This window comes from Aspergillus foveolatus (assembly GCF_047715535.1).
Source record: "Aspergillus foveolatus strain CBS 279.81 unplaced genomic scaffold BDW70scaffold_45, whole genome shotgun sequence".
Lineage (NCBI taxonomy): Eukaryota > Fungi > Ascomycota > Eurotiomycetes > Eurotiales > Aspergillaceae > Aspergillus > Aspergillus foveolatus.
Genome location: NW_027396109.1, coordinates 72,059 through 85,810, shown reverse-complemented (window position 1 = coordinate 85,810; position 13,752 = coordinate 72,059). Strand labels below are relative to the sequence as shown.

Below are 13,752 nucleotides of genomic sequence, written 5' to 3'. Positions count from 1 at the left end.
CTTGATGAAATGGAATCCATAGCACGAATTCAATGTCTCTGTTATACCACGCACTTTCAGCAGGCCGCTTTCTGATAAGGGATGGTCAAATAAGGTAATTGTTGTGGATGCTCAAGGGGAGAGGACAGAAGGAATACCTTAAAGTAATCCGCACCACCAAGATTTTTAAGATTGTCGAACGTCAAGCTTAGCAAAGGAACATCTTCCCCTCCAAACATTTGACTCCACCAACATTGCTGCTGCAGAATCAAGATCATGGCACTTGTTCTATAGATACCACGAAGAAGCAGGAATTCTGAGGAGACGAACTCGATGCAGTATAAGAAGTTTGAAAGGACATACTCTGGGGGGTTCAGGAAGTGGGACAGTAAGAGAAAAAAGTACTTTCGGGCACCATTCCGTTGGGACAGTGGTGGGCGGCGTTTTTGCAGCCAGGCTTGTTATCTCCCCCGTTGCGACATTTCGACTTCCTTGGTGAGTTGGCTAAAGTAGTGGTGTTGGCGTGAGGAGGGAATGAGTGAGCGTAGTATAAGTATAAATGTTGAAGTGTGAGCGGATCACTGACTCACCTGGGCCCCCGTCTTTAAAGCAGCAATATCAGGACAGGCAGGAAGGTGCGCTCGTAGTTTTTGCACGGTGCTAGGTACTGCGTACTAGTTATTGCCAGATCATCCCAGAATCCAGTCTGTGTACAGAGCGAAGCCAAAAATAGACGCAGCCTCCAGGAAGGGCCTTGAGTCTGTACATAATTGCCAGAGGTGTGTTGAGCGTTAGTGTAAGAAAATCCACAAAGCCAAATAGTCAAGCGACGTTCAGCAGCAGGCCCAGTATATATCTACTAGTCATACCTGAGTCGTCTTTGAAAACCAACATAAGAAGTCATTATTACTTTTTCTTTCCTAAACAGCCCTATAGAAACTACTTATAATATCGCAGCTCAGAAAGGATAAGGATGGGATATATAGGGTGATATGGGATGCATGGTATATGCCTATGGTACTGTGAACGATCCTCAGAGACGATCCCAGGCAATGAACATTGCCAGACTCTCTGCAATATAACTGAATCTATTGGAGTACTGCTGTATTTCTCACAGCGTTACCTTGCAGTTCGGACTGCTATAACTACAAGCAGGATATACTTTCCTTGTTAGCTTACGAGTCGGCTGCATTACACCAACTAAACCCCAATATCAGAAGAGACACCTCCGCCGACACAAATATCGATACATACGAATATAGCAGTAAAGCCGAGCAAGGAGTAAAATTACCTGGGCCTCGCATACACTCGGATATACATCGACTAGAGAATATGCGGTCTTCCTCGACATTGTTGCAGCTGCAGAGGAATAGGACCACCGGTTAGAAGGTGCGGATAGCTCTACGAGTGGTCCTTCATTGGATGAACATACATCGTAGGCGTTCTAAGTCTGGCAGACATTCATAGCGTGTTTACGATAGGGTACGGTAGGCTGCAGCAGATGGCAACCAATATGTTCTTCACGGGTATGGTCGCAATGGACCTTGTCCGGTGGAGTCGCGAGGGAAATAATAGCTACGAGGATCTCGCCGCAGCTAATAGCGAGGAAATATCAAGGAATACCCTCTACTCTCTGCCAAGTTTCGCAAAGAAATAAGTGAAGGCCCAGCTATACTGGGACACGCCGCATGAGTTTCATCGTTAAAGAAACCGTAACGGCTGTAGTGTATGCTTCAGAGATGTGGTTGGGACCAGCTACCCGAACGGTGCTGAGCCATACATGCCAGTCCACATCAAAGTTCACGCGGAGAGCTTTGCGTACAGTCTTCGCATACAACGCGACATAGCGTACGTCAAAGACCAGCTTCGTGCGAAAATCAATATCGCAATGTATCGCTCCAAGCAGCCGGGCGTGTCATTTGCTAACAAACGATAGGTTGGCTTCACTAGGGATAGAAATATACTTATGGATGGAGTATCCATCCAAGTAACGTCCGTGCTACTGGCGGCCGGCCCCGTCATGCGCCCAGGATCGCAGCATACCTTGCCAGCAGGAGTCTACCGTTTACGGTGTCCGTGTCGATGTCGATGTCGCTTTTCGGAGAGCTCCTACTAGGTAGTACTACTCACCCGCCAGTAATCTATAACAAAAGCTAGCTTAACAAAAGCTAGCTGGGACACCGCATCACCAATTCGCCCCTCCGGTGACTGCAGGTGCAAGAGACGTATCTCCAGCTTCCGTTGGTACCGCACCCTGGTAGTCGTGCTATCCCGTAGAATATCTTGGCTCAGGCACGGCGGACAGGGCTCGAGGGATCCATGCTTGACCCCCGCAGTCTGGGGTATGCGTAGTACGACAGTCACGAGCGGAGGACTGCATGCGCCTCGACCGCTGTCGACCATTCTGATGGACTGAATCTGCGGGTGAGTCTGCGCTAGCAATGGATCTGGCTTGGCTTGCTGAGTACAATAATAGAAGTCGATAAGCCTGCGAACGGCTTCGGCCTTCGCCGCCAGCCCCATGGTGATCGGAGGTTGGAGAGGGCGTGCTTGCTTTCTTGTGCTATGATAGTGGTTGCAAGGTGTTTGTGAACTGGTAAGCCGGGCGGATATCACTCTTAGCGCGGCGACAGGACGTGTCAAGCGGGCCCAAGGACCCAGCGCACAGGGCGGTTCGCGTCAATCTGTCGGCAGATGGCGGATACTGGGAGAAACGAGCATACTCAGAGTACATTTTGTTGTGTCCGTATACCTAGGTAGAGTGCGCAGCTCAATGAGCTGCCATCTCCAATGACGAAATCATGAAAGCACAGCTAGGTAAAGCTGACAGCAATTTGCCTCCCGTAAGACGAATTAGTCGATGATAAGCAACGGCCTGATACGTTATTCGGGGAGATCCGCCAGCGTACTCACTTTGGAGATGAACGCTGGCAGATGACTCGCCGGGCCCAGGGACTCGTCCCGTGGATGAGTCGGCCAGTGAGGCCCTGCGAGCCTATCGCAGACGGTCCCACTCGATCCTGAATTACTGGTCTCGGTAATCTAGGCACATGGCAGAGATAAGGAATTTTTTTTTGCCCCAGTGGACGGTCGGGAAATAAAATCTCTAGCGCGCTGTCGTGTGAGCTTCTGAAATGTCGATTCTGCAGGCTGAGTCCTCATCTTGACGCTCATTTCGCTATCCCAACGGCTTCGCCGGTCGTCTTTGCACCTCTCTATTTGACCTCACAGACAGCATGGGGTACGCTGAGTGGATTGGCCGTACCAATGTGGCCGTGGCTCGTAGCCCGGTCGGTCGCTGGTTTCGCCTGGAGGGGTCCGGTCATGTATGTCTTTAAGCGCTCGTAGAGCGTTGTCCTTCTCTGGACTGCTCGCTCTATGCGAGCCTGGGAATAAATCCTTCTCACTAATTCGCGCTGTTCTTCAGCCCCGCGAGCGAAAAGGCGCGTACTTCTTCACCGAATTGCGTGCCGGCCTTGCCACCTTCTTCGCTATGGCCTATATTATATCCGTGAACGCCAATATCACGAGGTACGTACCGTTATGAGGAGCGATATACGCCAACGAGAAAATTGAGAGGTGCTGACGAGAACGTCTGTTCAGTGATACAGGAGGAACATGTGTCTGCCCAGCCGAAGACCTCGCAACGGCGTGCGAAAACAACACCGAGTACCTTCTTTGCAAGCAAGAGGTTAACCGTGATCTGGTAACTGCAACGGCGGCGATCGCCGCCATTGCGAGCTTCTTCCTCGGTCTTCTGGCGAATCTGCCCGTCGCTCTGGCCCCGGGAATGGGTCTCAACGCGTACTTTGCTTATACTGTCGTCGGTCATCATGGCACCGGATTGATCCCCTACAGTCTTGCAGTGACTGCGGTTTTCGTTGAAGGCTGGATTTTCCTCGGGTTGACTTTACTCGGTATCCGACAGTGGCTTGCTCGTGCTATTCCCGCCTCAATCAAACTCGCGACCGGCGCTGGAATTGGATTGTACCTGACGCTGATCGGTCTCAGCTATAGTGCCGGACTTGGTGTTGTGCAGGGGGGTACAAGCAGCCCTATTCAGTTAGCCGGCTGTGCGTCAGATCAGTTCGGCGACGACGGGTTGTGTCCTTCGTCAGAAAAAATGCGGAATCCCACAATGTGGATTGGTATCTTCTGCGGCGGTGTCTTCACTGTCTTCTTGATGATGTATAGGGTTAAGGGTGCAGTGATTGCTGGTATCCTCCTTGTCTCGATCATCTCGTGGCCGCGTCCGACACCAGTTACCTATTTCCCTCACACAGCAACCGGTGACAGCTCGTTCGACTTTTTCAAGAAGGTCGTCACCTTCCATCCGATTCAGCATACTCTGGTGGCGCAGGAATGGAATATCTCGAGTCACGGTGGACAGTTTGGCCTCGCATTGATCACGTTCTTGGTATGCTATTTAGCTCGTTGGTATATACAGAGCCCTGCTAACTGGGATAGTACGTCGACATTCTCGACGCTACGGGTACATTATATTCGATGGCCAAGTTTGCCGGCGCTATGGATGAGCGCACCCAGGATTTTGAAGGCAGTGCCATGGCTTATGTAGGCCTCCCACATCATCTCGTGAAAACATCGCTAACTATAGTAGATGGTTGACGCAATTTGCATTTCCATCGGTTCTTTGTTCGGTTCTCCGCCTGTTACAGCATTCGTCGAGAGCGGTGCTGGTATTTCGGAAGGTGGAAAGACCGGTCTGACATCATGCATGACCGGTATCTGCTTCTTCATCGCCGTCTTCTTTGCGCCTATCTTCGCCTCGATTCCTCCATGGGCCACTGGCAGTACATTGGTCATTGTCGGCTCCATGATGATGCATGCGACACTCGAAATCAACTGGCGGTATCTTGGAGACGCCGTTCCCGCGTTCTTGACGATCTCAATCATGCCATTCACGTACAGCATTGCCGACGGCCTGATCGCCGGTATCATGAGCTACATTCTCATCAACGGAGGTGTGTGGATTATTGCCAAGTTGACCGGGGGCCGGATTTCTCCTCCCAACCGCGAGGAGGAGCACGAGCCGTGGACCTGGAAAATCCCCGGAGGATTTTTCCCACCATGGCTGGTGCGTGCGGTTCATGGGAAGAAGGACTTCTGGCGGGCTGAAGATGATGCCAATGATCTTAGCCTTGGCGTGATGCCTCACGGGTCGCTCTCGTCGCAGGATCGCGCGGGCGAGAAACTTGCATCCTCAAAGGAACAGGTCACGGAGAAATAACCAACGTGACCGTTATAGTATAGACAGGATGGAGGAGCCTAATGTATCTAGGGAGCGAAAGAAGGATGTTTCTCCAATATGTATAATTGTTCATAGCGCATGCATTGTCAGAGTAGTTCTCTACAAATATAAAGAGATTATCATGAGCGACTTGCATACTTGATGCAACTGAATCCTCTTCACTTTTGGAAGCCATACTCTTTGGCTGGTTGCTTTCCGGTCACGTGCATGGATAAGTCGACTTGAGCATCAGCTTACGTCATTTTCAGAGCCGCCAGACCATCGGAAGTCAACGCGTGTTTACCACGTAACTTATTCAACAGCCACCCTGTCACCAAAAGCGCGTCAAATGGCTCGAAAATGATGGAGCAAGAAGCCAATCTGAGTAGCGACACTTGAGCGTGCCTCCACATTCATGTCGTCTCTTGAATTCACTAGGTGTTTGCTGTTAGGTCCTATGAAGCGCGCGTTTGATGAATTTGTGAGGCCAAAATGCGTCTTGGATGAGCGGTTATGACAAGCCAAACCCTTGAACGCATACCCTACAGCCCACCGCAAGGTCTCCAAACCAGACAATATCTGAAGCTTGCTGCAGCTGGTTTACAGCCATTCAGTCCTCAAAGCACGGAAGTTGAATACTAAGCCGGCAACACAAAAAACCAAGCTGTGGGAGCGCTTCTATAGTCTCAATCACAACAACCACAACACCTTATACAGTTCGCCATTGAAGGAAGCCTCTTTAGTTATGAAGCTGTTGGAGTGAGGCTCGCAGAGTACTGCAATACTATAGTTGAAGGTTGCTCTACAATAACTTTTATAACTTTTGAAAGGTTGAGTTATTCCTGAATGACGTCGTCCTTCTAGCCAGAAGAAGGCTAAACCATGAGCTTTTAATTGAAAAGAGAAAAACAGACAAGCCCAAGGTGCTGGAGACTTCCAATGAAAGCCCCTCCATACAAGAGGTCAGAGGTTTGATTCAGTCCAGAAATGAGTAAAAGAATGTGGTTGAGCTGTTCCTGGGGATTCAACTCTGAGCGCGCCGAACGCGCTTTGCCAACATATTTTGCATGTTATATCAAAAGTCAAAAGTCATAGTATGATTAGCTGTCCCATGTAAGAAATAGCTAGTTTTGATCATTATTTGCGTTGTTGTGTGTTGTGAATAGCTTCAAATCCCAGTGCGTCGTTAAGTTTTGGTGGCGTCGGCGGCTGTTAACCTCCTTAGTCAGCGTAGTGGCACGCTGTTTGATCACATGATATCACCATTCAGTATATGAGCAGGAGCTATTCAAAGTAAATACTTCTGTAACAGTTGAAAGGAACAAATGACATGATTTCATCCCAAGAAGCAGTAATCTATGGGAGGAGGATTGCGGATCATTTCCTTTCCGACCGGAATGTAGGGACAGTGGAAAACACTTCCGAAGGCCGGAAGCGATCACCGCCCCGCTCAGGCACGACCGGAAGTTCACAGAGAACCTCAGGGAGTCCTCTCCTATCTGTCTGCCGCACTCTGACGCGGGCGACAAGCAAGCCCCTCGGCTTAGCGATTAAGCTGTGCAGTCACTTAATGGTGCCTATTAGCGAGGAATGACTCCTGACGATTGCTCACATTCCACGGCGGATTGATCGCCATCGCAGCTTGATTCGTCAACACCGATCCTTAGGCACAGTGGTTTTTCGTCGTCGGTTTTCGGTTTATTGCTGGACTTTTCCTCCCTGCGCCTCGAGCATGGATTGAACAATGCCAAACCCGAAGTCCCGTCGCCTGATTCCTGTGGTTTCCGACACTATTTCCCTCCCCGTCCAGAAACGCAGGAAGAACGTCGGCACCGCGTGTTCGTCTTGCAAGGCTCGCAAGCTCAAGGTATCTAGTGCTTAACTCCGCTCTTACACTGCCTGATATATGTTGATAGTGTACCGGAGCTCCTCCCTGCGCCAACTGCCTGAAGAGCCGCCTCGAATGTACCCTCGACGAAACCGCCGATAAACGCCGTCGTGGTGTCCTCAAGCGCAAGATTGACAAGTTGGAAGATAAGGAAGATCTACTGGTCCGCCTCCTCGAATTCTTTCGCGAGAGTAGCAACCGCAGCACAATCCCTCTTTTAAACCTCATCCGCAGCCATGCCTCTCCCGCAGAAATTCGCTTCTATATCGAGCAGCAGCCGAACCTTCCGCAAACACCAGAGCTCTTGGAAGTTGAACTGCCGCAGCGCCATATTCTTGACGCCAGGAAGTCATCTGATGTTCCACGCTTCTCTGTCCCTGCGCGACCCTGGACATCCCTTATAAACGACGACGATCTCGTCTCGCGGTTGATTTCTTCCTGGTTTACGTGGGTACATCCGATCTGCAACTTCATCGATCGCGATCTTTTCATCCGGGATATGCAATCTGGATCACTTTCAGCATCATATTGCTCGCCGCTTCTGGTGAACATCATACTATCCGATGCATGTGTACGTCTGACCTCTGTTTTGTTGTCATCCATGTTTCAAACACTCATTTATGTCAGGCTTACTCTTCCGACAATCTATCTGATCTGCGAACGAACCTTTACACAGAAGCCAAACGATTACTTGACAAGGAAGAGGGTCGTATTAGTTTGCCCACAGTGCAGGCCTTATCAGTTATATGGATGTGGTAAGGAATTTCCCCGTTTCCCACATACATCCTGATGACTTACACTAATAGCGCAACGAACATCGGCCGTGACCGACAAGCGTGGATTATTGGTGGACAGCTCGCGTATTCGCTTCGAGAACTGCTGGCGTCCTGTAACTCTCCACCTGATTATGTTAACCACACTAACTGGGGTATATTCAATCTTTCCTTGTACGTTACACTCACTAGATGTTCCGTTTGACTTGCTGACTCCCCAGGGCTCATGCTTTACTAGCCAGAAAATTCCCAGCTATTCCACCACCCTCCCAGCCGCCACCTAGCAACCAGTGCAAGAACCACACTTGGTGCTCGCAGTCTGACGCACACACGTTTTGCCTCTTCAATGCAGTTTGCAATTTGAACCGAACTGCGCACAGTCTGGGGCAAGCTCTCTTCACACCCCTGCCCCGTTTAGACTTGAGTAGCGAGAAACTCGACGCACTCCAGTATCTCGGTGAATGGCTGGACCAGCTACCGATATGCCTAAATGAACGCAATCTTAATATTCCTCATGTTCTCTCTCTACAGTAAGTTGTTGTCAGTTCTCAACAGTCGTGCCAGCTCCCTTTAGGTTGTGCCAGTGCTTCCAGCTGACCGCTCTAGTATGCATTACCACACCATCATGTCGGCAGTCTACGGCTTATTTCGAGTCCAGTCTGTCGACCCCTCCACTCACCCACTGAGCCTGAAAATCCGTGAAGCTATAAATTCTCCTGCTCACGCCCTTGACGGTTGTCTGTCATCTGCCCGCAAAGTCGCTCAGTTAACCCTTGTCCATCGCTCTAGGTGGGGAGCCGACCGGATGCCTGCAATCAACATCCCCTACATTATAACAGCCCTCTTCAATCTGCTAGAAGTCATAGACGACCCTATCAATCGTGATGCATTTATCTCACTCGTGGTAGCCGCCGGTGCCTTTTCGCAACGATCGCCCGTTACAAAAGGGTATATGCGCACCCTACAGAACATGGCGCGAGAACGCAAGATATCGCTTCCAGCCGAAACAGGTCCTTTTTTCTTGAATTTAGACTCTTGAATAATTGTGGATGCACTATTGATGATACCCATGCCTTTTTTGGATGTTAATTGTTTTACGGAATTTGGTGTCTGGCTGAGTACATGGATATAGCCTCAGGTAATGTCTTATAAATTCATAGTCATATCTACTCGTAAAAATAGTCAGTCACTTAGATTTACACCGTCTCTTGTCGCTGCACACCTCCTCCCCCTCTAAGGAAGGTGGTCACCCTTCTCAAAAGAAGATTATTCGGTGTATAATTGGACTGGAGATTGCCCTTGGAATCGGCGGAACCAGCAGATTTATTCGACTCTCCACCCTGCGCTTTGGTCCTCAGGATGACGAGTTTGTCTTGCCAGTGCCAGATCGCCCAGATGACCACCGTGGCGAAGGTTAAGGGCAGCGTCACTGCCCAGTAGAGCCAGAACTCGTCAGCCATGAGCCATGTATTGCCCGGGTCAGCTTGAAAGCTGAAGAAATTGGTGCCGAAGAGGCCCTTTTACCACCAGTCAGACATGTTCAAGTGTTTGAGCAGATAATTGCACGTGAGCAGACTTACGGATACAAACGTCCCTGGCAAATACACCATACTCACTATAGCAACTGTCTTCATCATGTTACTGTCTGTTCGGGCGTCGCTACCGAAGCTCTGAGATACCAGGTTGAATGCCTGCCTCGTTAGCATCTTTCTATCTGAAAATGACCTTGTTGAGCTAGGTGTGTTACCAGGTTAATCTCATTTCGATGCCGGTCATTCAACGACTTTGACCGCGTCTTTAATGAATGTGCTCTCTTTTCCTCGTGCAAGATGCGCTGACGGGTCTTGATCCATATCCCTAGATTTTGCCGAATGTCTTCCTCGTCTTCGTTACGCCAACGATCTTGTTCGGCCGCCATCGTCCGCAACGTATGTTGCGCCACTTCAATCGTTTCCTCATAGTGGAAGAGATGCCGCAGGATGTCATGGAGATGGGGGAAATCGTTCAGCTTATGCGCGGACTCTGATCGTTCCTAGCTGATCTGTCAGCTACTGTACTTGGCGACCGGACAGCTGCACACCTTCTCCTGCTTTCGCACCAAGTCTCTCAACAACCAAAATGCCGTATCATACTGCTCGAGGATCATCCGCGCGAACGCTGCGTGCCAGGAGAATGGATTACATCGTCGTTCTCTGGCGGACGGAATCCTGGGAAGGAAGTCGTCGCGCTCCCACAACGGCAATTCGAAGACGTGCACAACGTGTCGTCCGGTGTCTGCGTTCCAATCTACGTGTATGGCAGGCTGCTTCCACTCGTAGACTCCCGCTGATTCGACTTCTTTGACTTTAAAACACGACCAAGTAACTATCAGGACGTTAGATCAAGCCCTCATCGCGGAAAGAGAAGCGGAAACCTGCTGGTGTGACTCTAGCATTTGAGTCGCTATATTCGCAGTGGAAGGACCCGTTAATGTCGTCCACTAGCACCGGCCAGAATTCATCCTGGAAATTTTCTTTGAACTCAGGCATATGCTTTTTCGCATTTTTTTTGAAGTCGTTGGAGAGAAGGCTGCCTGATGTGAGCGCTAATCCCAGGGACGAAGGACAAAAATGCATACACGAGAAAGTTGGCCTCCGGCTTGGACTATGCGACCGTCAGCTTGAACCAGTAAGCAGCGGACTGAAACACACTTTCAAAATATCCAAATTAACACCACGTGATTCCCAATGGTCGGGCTCTTTGGGATCTGTCAGCTACCATTGAAATTTGGATTGAAGGTTGTCGTACTGATTTCTTCGAGAATCTGGATCTGCGGAGGGCTGTTGACCGTACCCATTTCGACCGCAGTCATCGTGCAACAACTCTATGGGTTCAACGACATTATCAACGAGGCAAATTTCCGGCAAAGTCAGGAGCGCAAGCGATGCAAGGCGATTTTTATAACCCGCTCAGGAAGCCGTTCATGACAAGGCTGAAACTTTGAATTCTTTCACCTTTATCACCGAATCGCCTGGGGTGAGCGGGAGCCGCAGCTGGGCGCTACACCGCTAGCATTTGTGGGAATGAGACGCGTCGATTGGTGGGCACAACTGGCCTACGCAGATCAGGCTGCTAGCCCATTGACGGTGGAAATGATTCGGCAGGATGTGCCCATTTGCACACCTACGCGAGTGCAGCTGTAACTACCCGCCTTCTCCGGAGCCTTAGCATAGAACGCGACAGGCGCACAGAGCCTGGACCGGGCTGTGCAACAGATGGTGATGATTTGTCCTACGCAGCTTCTCATGTTGTTATAGAAAGGCTGTACCAGTCTGGAGAAGACCTACCGATCGATGTGGCTCTGCGGGCAATCCAGGTTGACTTATAATGATTGCGGCTGTGCTCAGCAAGGCGCGAGAACCCGTCATACCTTCCCATGTAAATGCTGATGCCTTCTCCTGTCTGGTGCAGTATGCGCTAGAGATGGGTGAAATTCTCATCACAGCTTCGCATTGTTGCGACTTGGCAGCTTATGAGCTTGCATATTGGCTGCATCTCAAACACACTACCTCGGCAGATCGCCCAAGCGTCAGACAACAGCGATGGCCGTGCGGGGAAGATCTCATGATCTTAATCAATGCCTATGATCTTGTAAAGCCATAAAATCCAAACTTCTTACTTACAGTAACTGCCTGGGGCCATCAAAATGCCGCCAGAAAACGCCCAATTCCTACCCACCTACAGCCAGATTGCCTGTGTTGGCGCTGGAATAAGTGGCATAGCACTAGGCGCCACGCTGAAACGTTGGTATCATTTGGACGACATTCGGTATTTTGAGCGACACAGCGATTGCGGCGGAACCTGGCACATTAGCTCCTATCCCGGTATGTCTGCTGAGTCCATTGAGTTCTCGGCTAACAGTAACTACACAGGCTGTGCGTGCGATGTCCCGAGTGCCCTCTACAGCTATTCATTCGCGCAGAACCCAAGCTGGACCAAGTTGATGCCTTCGTACAAGGAAATCAAGGCGTACCAACAGGAAGTGGCCGACAAGTATGGACTCCGTGAGAAAATGACGTTTCGCACCGAGGTCAAAGAGTGCTGGTGGCGAGAAGATGCCTCACGATGGCTCATGAAGCTACGCAACGTGGAAACGGATGAGATCTCCTACCATGAATGCCAGATTCTTTTCGGCGCGACAGGCGTCCTAGTCGAGCCTCGCGCCTGTGATATCCCGGGTGCGTCAACATTCAAGGGCTCTCTCTTCCACACCGCGAGATGGAACCACGATGTTAGTCTGGACGGAAAGAAGGTCATTGTCATTGGCAATGGATGTATGTCCTCGATTACACCATCTCTATAAAAGATTTACTGACAAACCAGGTACTGCTGCCCAGGTCGTTCCGGCTATCATGGATCGCAGCGGTTCAGTGACACAAATCATCCGCAGCAAGCACTGGGTGGTTGAAACGGCCAATGTGCAATACACCCCCACTATGCTATGGGCCTTTCGGAACATCCCTGGCCTCCAGGCCCTCCATCGCTTCGCTATATACCAAGGCGCTGAGGCTGACTGGCAGCTGTTCCCTATGACGAAATCGGCTGCCAAATACCGCCAGAAGCGACGCAAAGAGATTGAGGCCTATATGCGAAGGGCCGCGCCGGCCAAATACCATGACCTTCTCATCCCAGACTTTGAAGTCGGCTGCAAGGTATACCTCTTCCTTCTCTAATGTAACTGTCTACTGTGAACCTGCTAATGTTATCAGCGTCGGATCTTCGATTGCGGCTACCTCGACTCCCTGCACAATGATAAGTACCTCCTCACGGACGCCAAGATCCTCGAAATAGTTCCAGAAGGTTTACAAACCTCGAACGGACTCATTGAGGCAGACGTGATCGTCCTCGCAACCGGGTTTAACACGAACACGTTCCTCCCGGGTATGCAAGTTCATGGTCGAAATGGCATAACCGTTGACGAACACTGGAGCCGCCAGGGCGGTCCAGGGGCATACAATACCTGCGCGATGAACGGGTTCCCGAACTTCTTCGTCCTGCTGGGACCAAATACCGTCACGGGCCATACGTCGGCTGTTATGGCTGCCGAGAAGTATGCACTGGCCGTCACCTGATTTGGTATTTTGTTAACTCGGGCTGTAGCTCGGTAAACTACGCACTTCGCATCCTAAAGCCCGTCCTAGATGGCACCGCATCATCCGTTGAAGTCAAAGCTGATGCTGAACATGCTTATGTCGAGGGCGTTCAGACTGCGCTCCAGAATACAGTTTGGAACGCTGGGTGTCACTCGGTATGTTACCTCCTAGCTGTCTGGTGCCACTAACCTCGGTATAGTGGTACGTCAACGAGGAAGGCTGGAACGCGATGGCCTATCCCTGGACGCAGGCCCATTTCTGGTATAGGAGTTTGTTCCCGGTTTGGAAGGATTGGAATGTCAAGGTAATTCTCCAATCGTCGAGTTGGGCTTCAAACCAGACTGACTAACACTGCTGGACAGTGGGCACAGAAGCCAGCCACTCAGGCTTGGGGACGGCTGCTTCTAGCTGTATTACTCGTCGTCAGCCTTGGTGCATTTAATCGTGCTGCCACCTCACGCAACGTTTCATGGTGGACAGGGATGGTAACTGGACTAGGGAAGAGAGTCACCGCGTAGGTGTATTAGATTATTGTCGACTTGAAAATATGACTAAGACTAATCTGGGAGTCATGACGCCTTTTTGGCTTAGCGGTATATTTTCCCAATAATTATCCTGTAGCTTTATTATTAGGTAAGCATTTACTTGACCAGCTTATACTCTAGCTAACACTTTCAGAGGTTTTTGCTCCACAAATTCATCTTATTGGTCGTCTTCAAATTCCATAGTGTC

At 50.2% G+C, this 13,752-nt stretch overlaps 4 protein-coding genes across 4 annotated transcripts; 3 read left to right on the top strand and 1 right to left on the bottom strand.

The window, feature by feature from the left end:
• The first annotated feature begins 3,045 nt into the window (after positions 1-3,045).
• On the top strand, positions 3,046-5,377 carry BDW70DRAFT_140765 (NCS2 family permease). Its single transcript, XM_073737673.1, has 5 exons — positions 3,046-3,305; positions 3,407-3,510; positions 3,583-4,396; positions 4,447-4,551; positions 4,598-5,377. Exons 1-5 carry the CDS (start codon positions 3,216-3,218, stop codon positions 5,225-5,227), a joined length of 1,743 nt encoding a protein of 580 aa, XP_073593711.1. The 5' UTR covers positions 3,046-3,215; the 3' UTR covers positions 5,228-5,377.
• Positions 5,378-6,555: 1,178 nt separating this feature from the next.
• On the top strand, positions 6,556-9,121 carry BDW70DRAFT_89020 (putative C6 transcription factor). The gene is made up of 6 exons (XM_073745119.1): positions 6,556-7,094; positions 7,144-7,686; positions 7,743-7,870; positions 7,922-8,062; positions 8,110-8,418; positions 8,495-9,121. The coding sequence occupies exons 1-6, from the start codon at positions 6,972-6,974 to the stop codon at positions 8,925-8,927; spliced, it is 1,677 nt and encodes a 558-aa protein (XP_073593710.1). The 5' UTR covers positions 6,556-6,971; the 3' UTR covers positions 8,928-9,121.
• On the bottom strand, positions 9,006-11,093 carry BDW70DRAFT_89015 (uncharacterized protein). Its single transcript, XM_073745118.1, has 8 exons — positions 10,676-11,093; positions 10,579-10,625; positions 10,506-10,531; positions 10,302-10,456; positions 9,969-10,252; positions 9,636-9,920; positions 9,469-9,579; positions 9,006-9,405 (listed from the first exon to the last, which is right to left on the bottom strand). The coding sequence occupies exons 1-8, from the start codon at positions 10,737-10,739 to the stop codon at positions 9,085-9,087; spliced, it is 1,293 nt and encodes a 430-aa protein (XP_073593709.1). The 5' UTR covers positions 10,740-11,093; the 3' UTR covers positions 9,006-9,084.
• Positions 11,094-11,573: 480 nt separating this feature from the next.
• On the top strand, positions 11,574-13,538 carry BDW70DRAFT_152064 (flavin-containing monooxygenase; the record flags this gene model as incomplete). The annotated part of the gene is made up of 6 exons (XM_073739385.1): positions 11,574-12,201; positions 12,251-12,579; positions 12,637-12,977; positions 13,028-13,175; positions 13,220-13,324; positions 13,383-13,538. 6 exons carry the CDS (start codon positions 11,574-11,576, stop codon positions 13,536-13,538), a joined length of 1,707 nt encoding a protein of 568 aa, XP_073593708.1.
• Between the last annotated feature and the right edge of the window lie 214 nt (positions 13,539-13,752).

Coding starts and splice junctions, on each gene's coding strand:
- BDW70DRAFT_140765 (XM_073737673.1), top strand. CDS start 3,216: ATGGGGTACGCTGAGTGGATTGGCCGTACCAATGTGGCCGTGGCTCGT. Junction 3,306..3,406: donor GCCTGGAGGGGTCCGGTCAT/GTATGTCTTTAA, acceptor GCTGTTCTTCAG/CCCCGCGAGCGAAAAGGCGC. Junction 4,552..4,597: donor AAGGCAGTGCCATGGCTTAT/GTAGGCCTCCCA, acceptor TAACTATAGTAG/ATGGTTGACGCAATTTGCAT.
- BDW70DRAFT_89020 (XM_073745119.1), top strand. CDS start 6,972: ATGCCAAACCCGAAGTCCCGTCGCCTGATTCCTGTGGTTTCCGACACT. Junction 7,871..7,921: donor TTATCAGTTATATGGATGTG/GTAAGGAATTTC, acceptor TTACACTAATAG/CGCAACGAACATCGGCCGTG. Junction 8,063..8,109: donor GGTATATTCAATCTTTCCTT/GTACGTTACACT, acceptor CTGACTCCCCAG/GGCTCATGCTTTACTAGCCA.
- BDW70DRAFT_89015 (XM_073745118.1), bottom strand. CDS start 10,739: ATGACTGCGGTCGAAATGGGTACGGTCAACAGCCCTCCGCAGATCCAG. Junction 9,921..9,968: donor TGGTGCGAAAGCAGGAGAAG/GTGTGCAGCTGT, acceptor CAGATCAGCTAG/GAACGATCAGAGTCCGCGCA. Junction 9,406..9,468: donor TGCCAGGGACGTTTGTATCC/GTAAGTCTGCTC, acceptor TGGTGGTAAAAG/GGCCTCTTCGGCACCAATTT.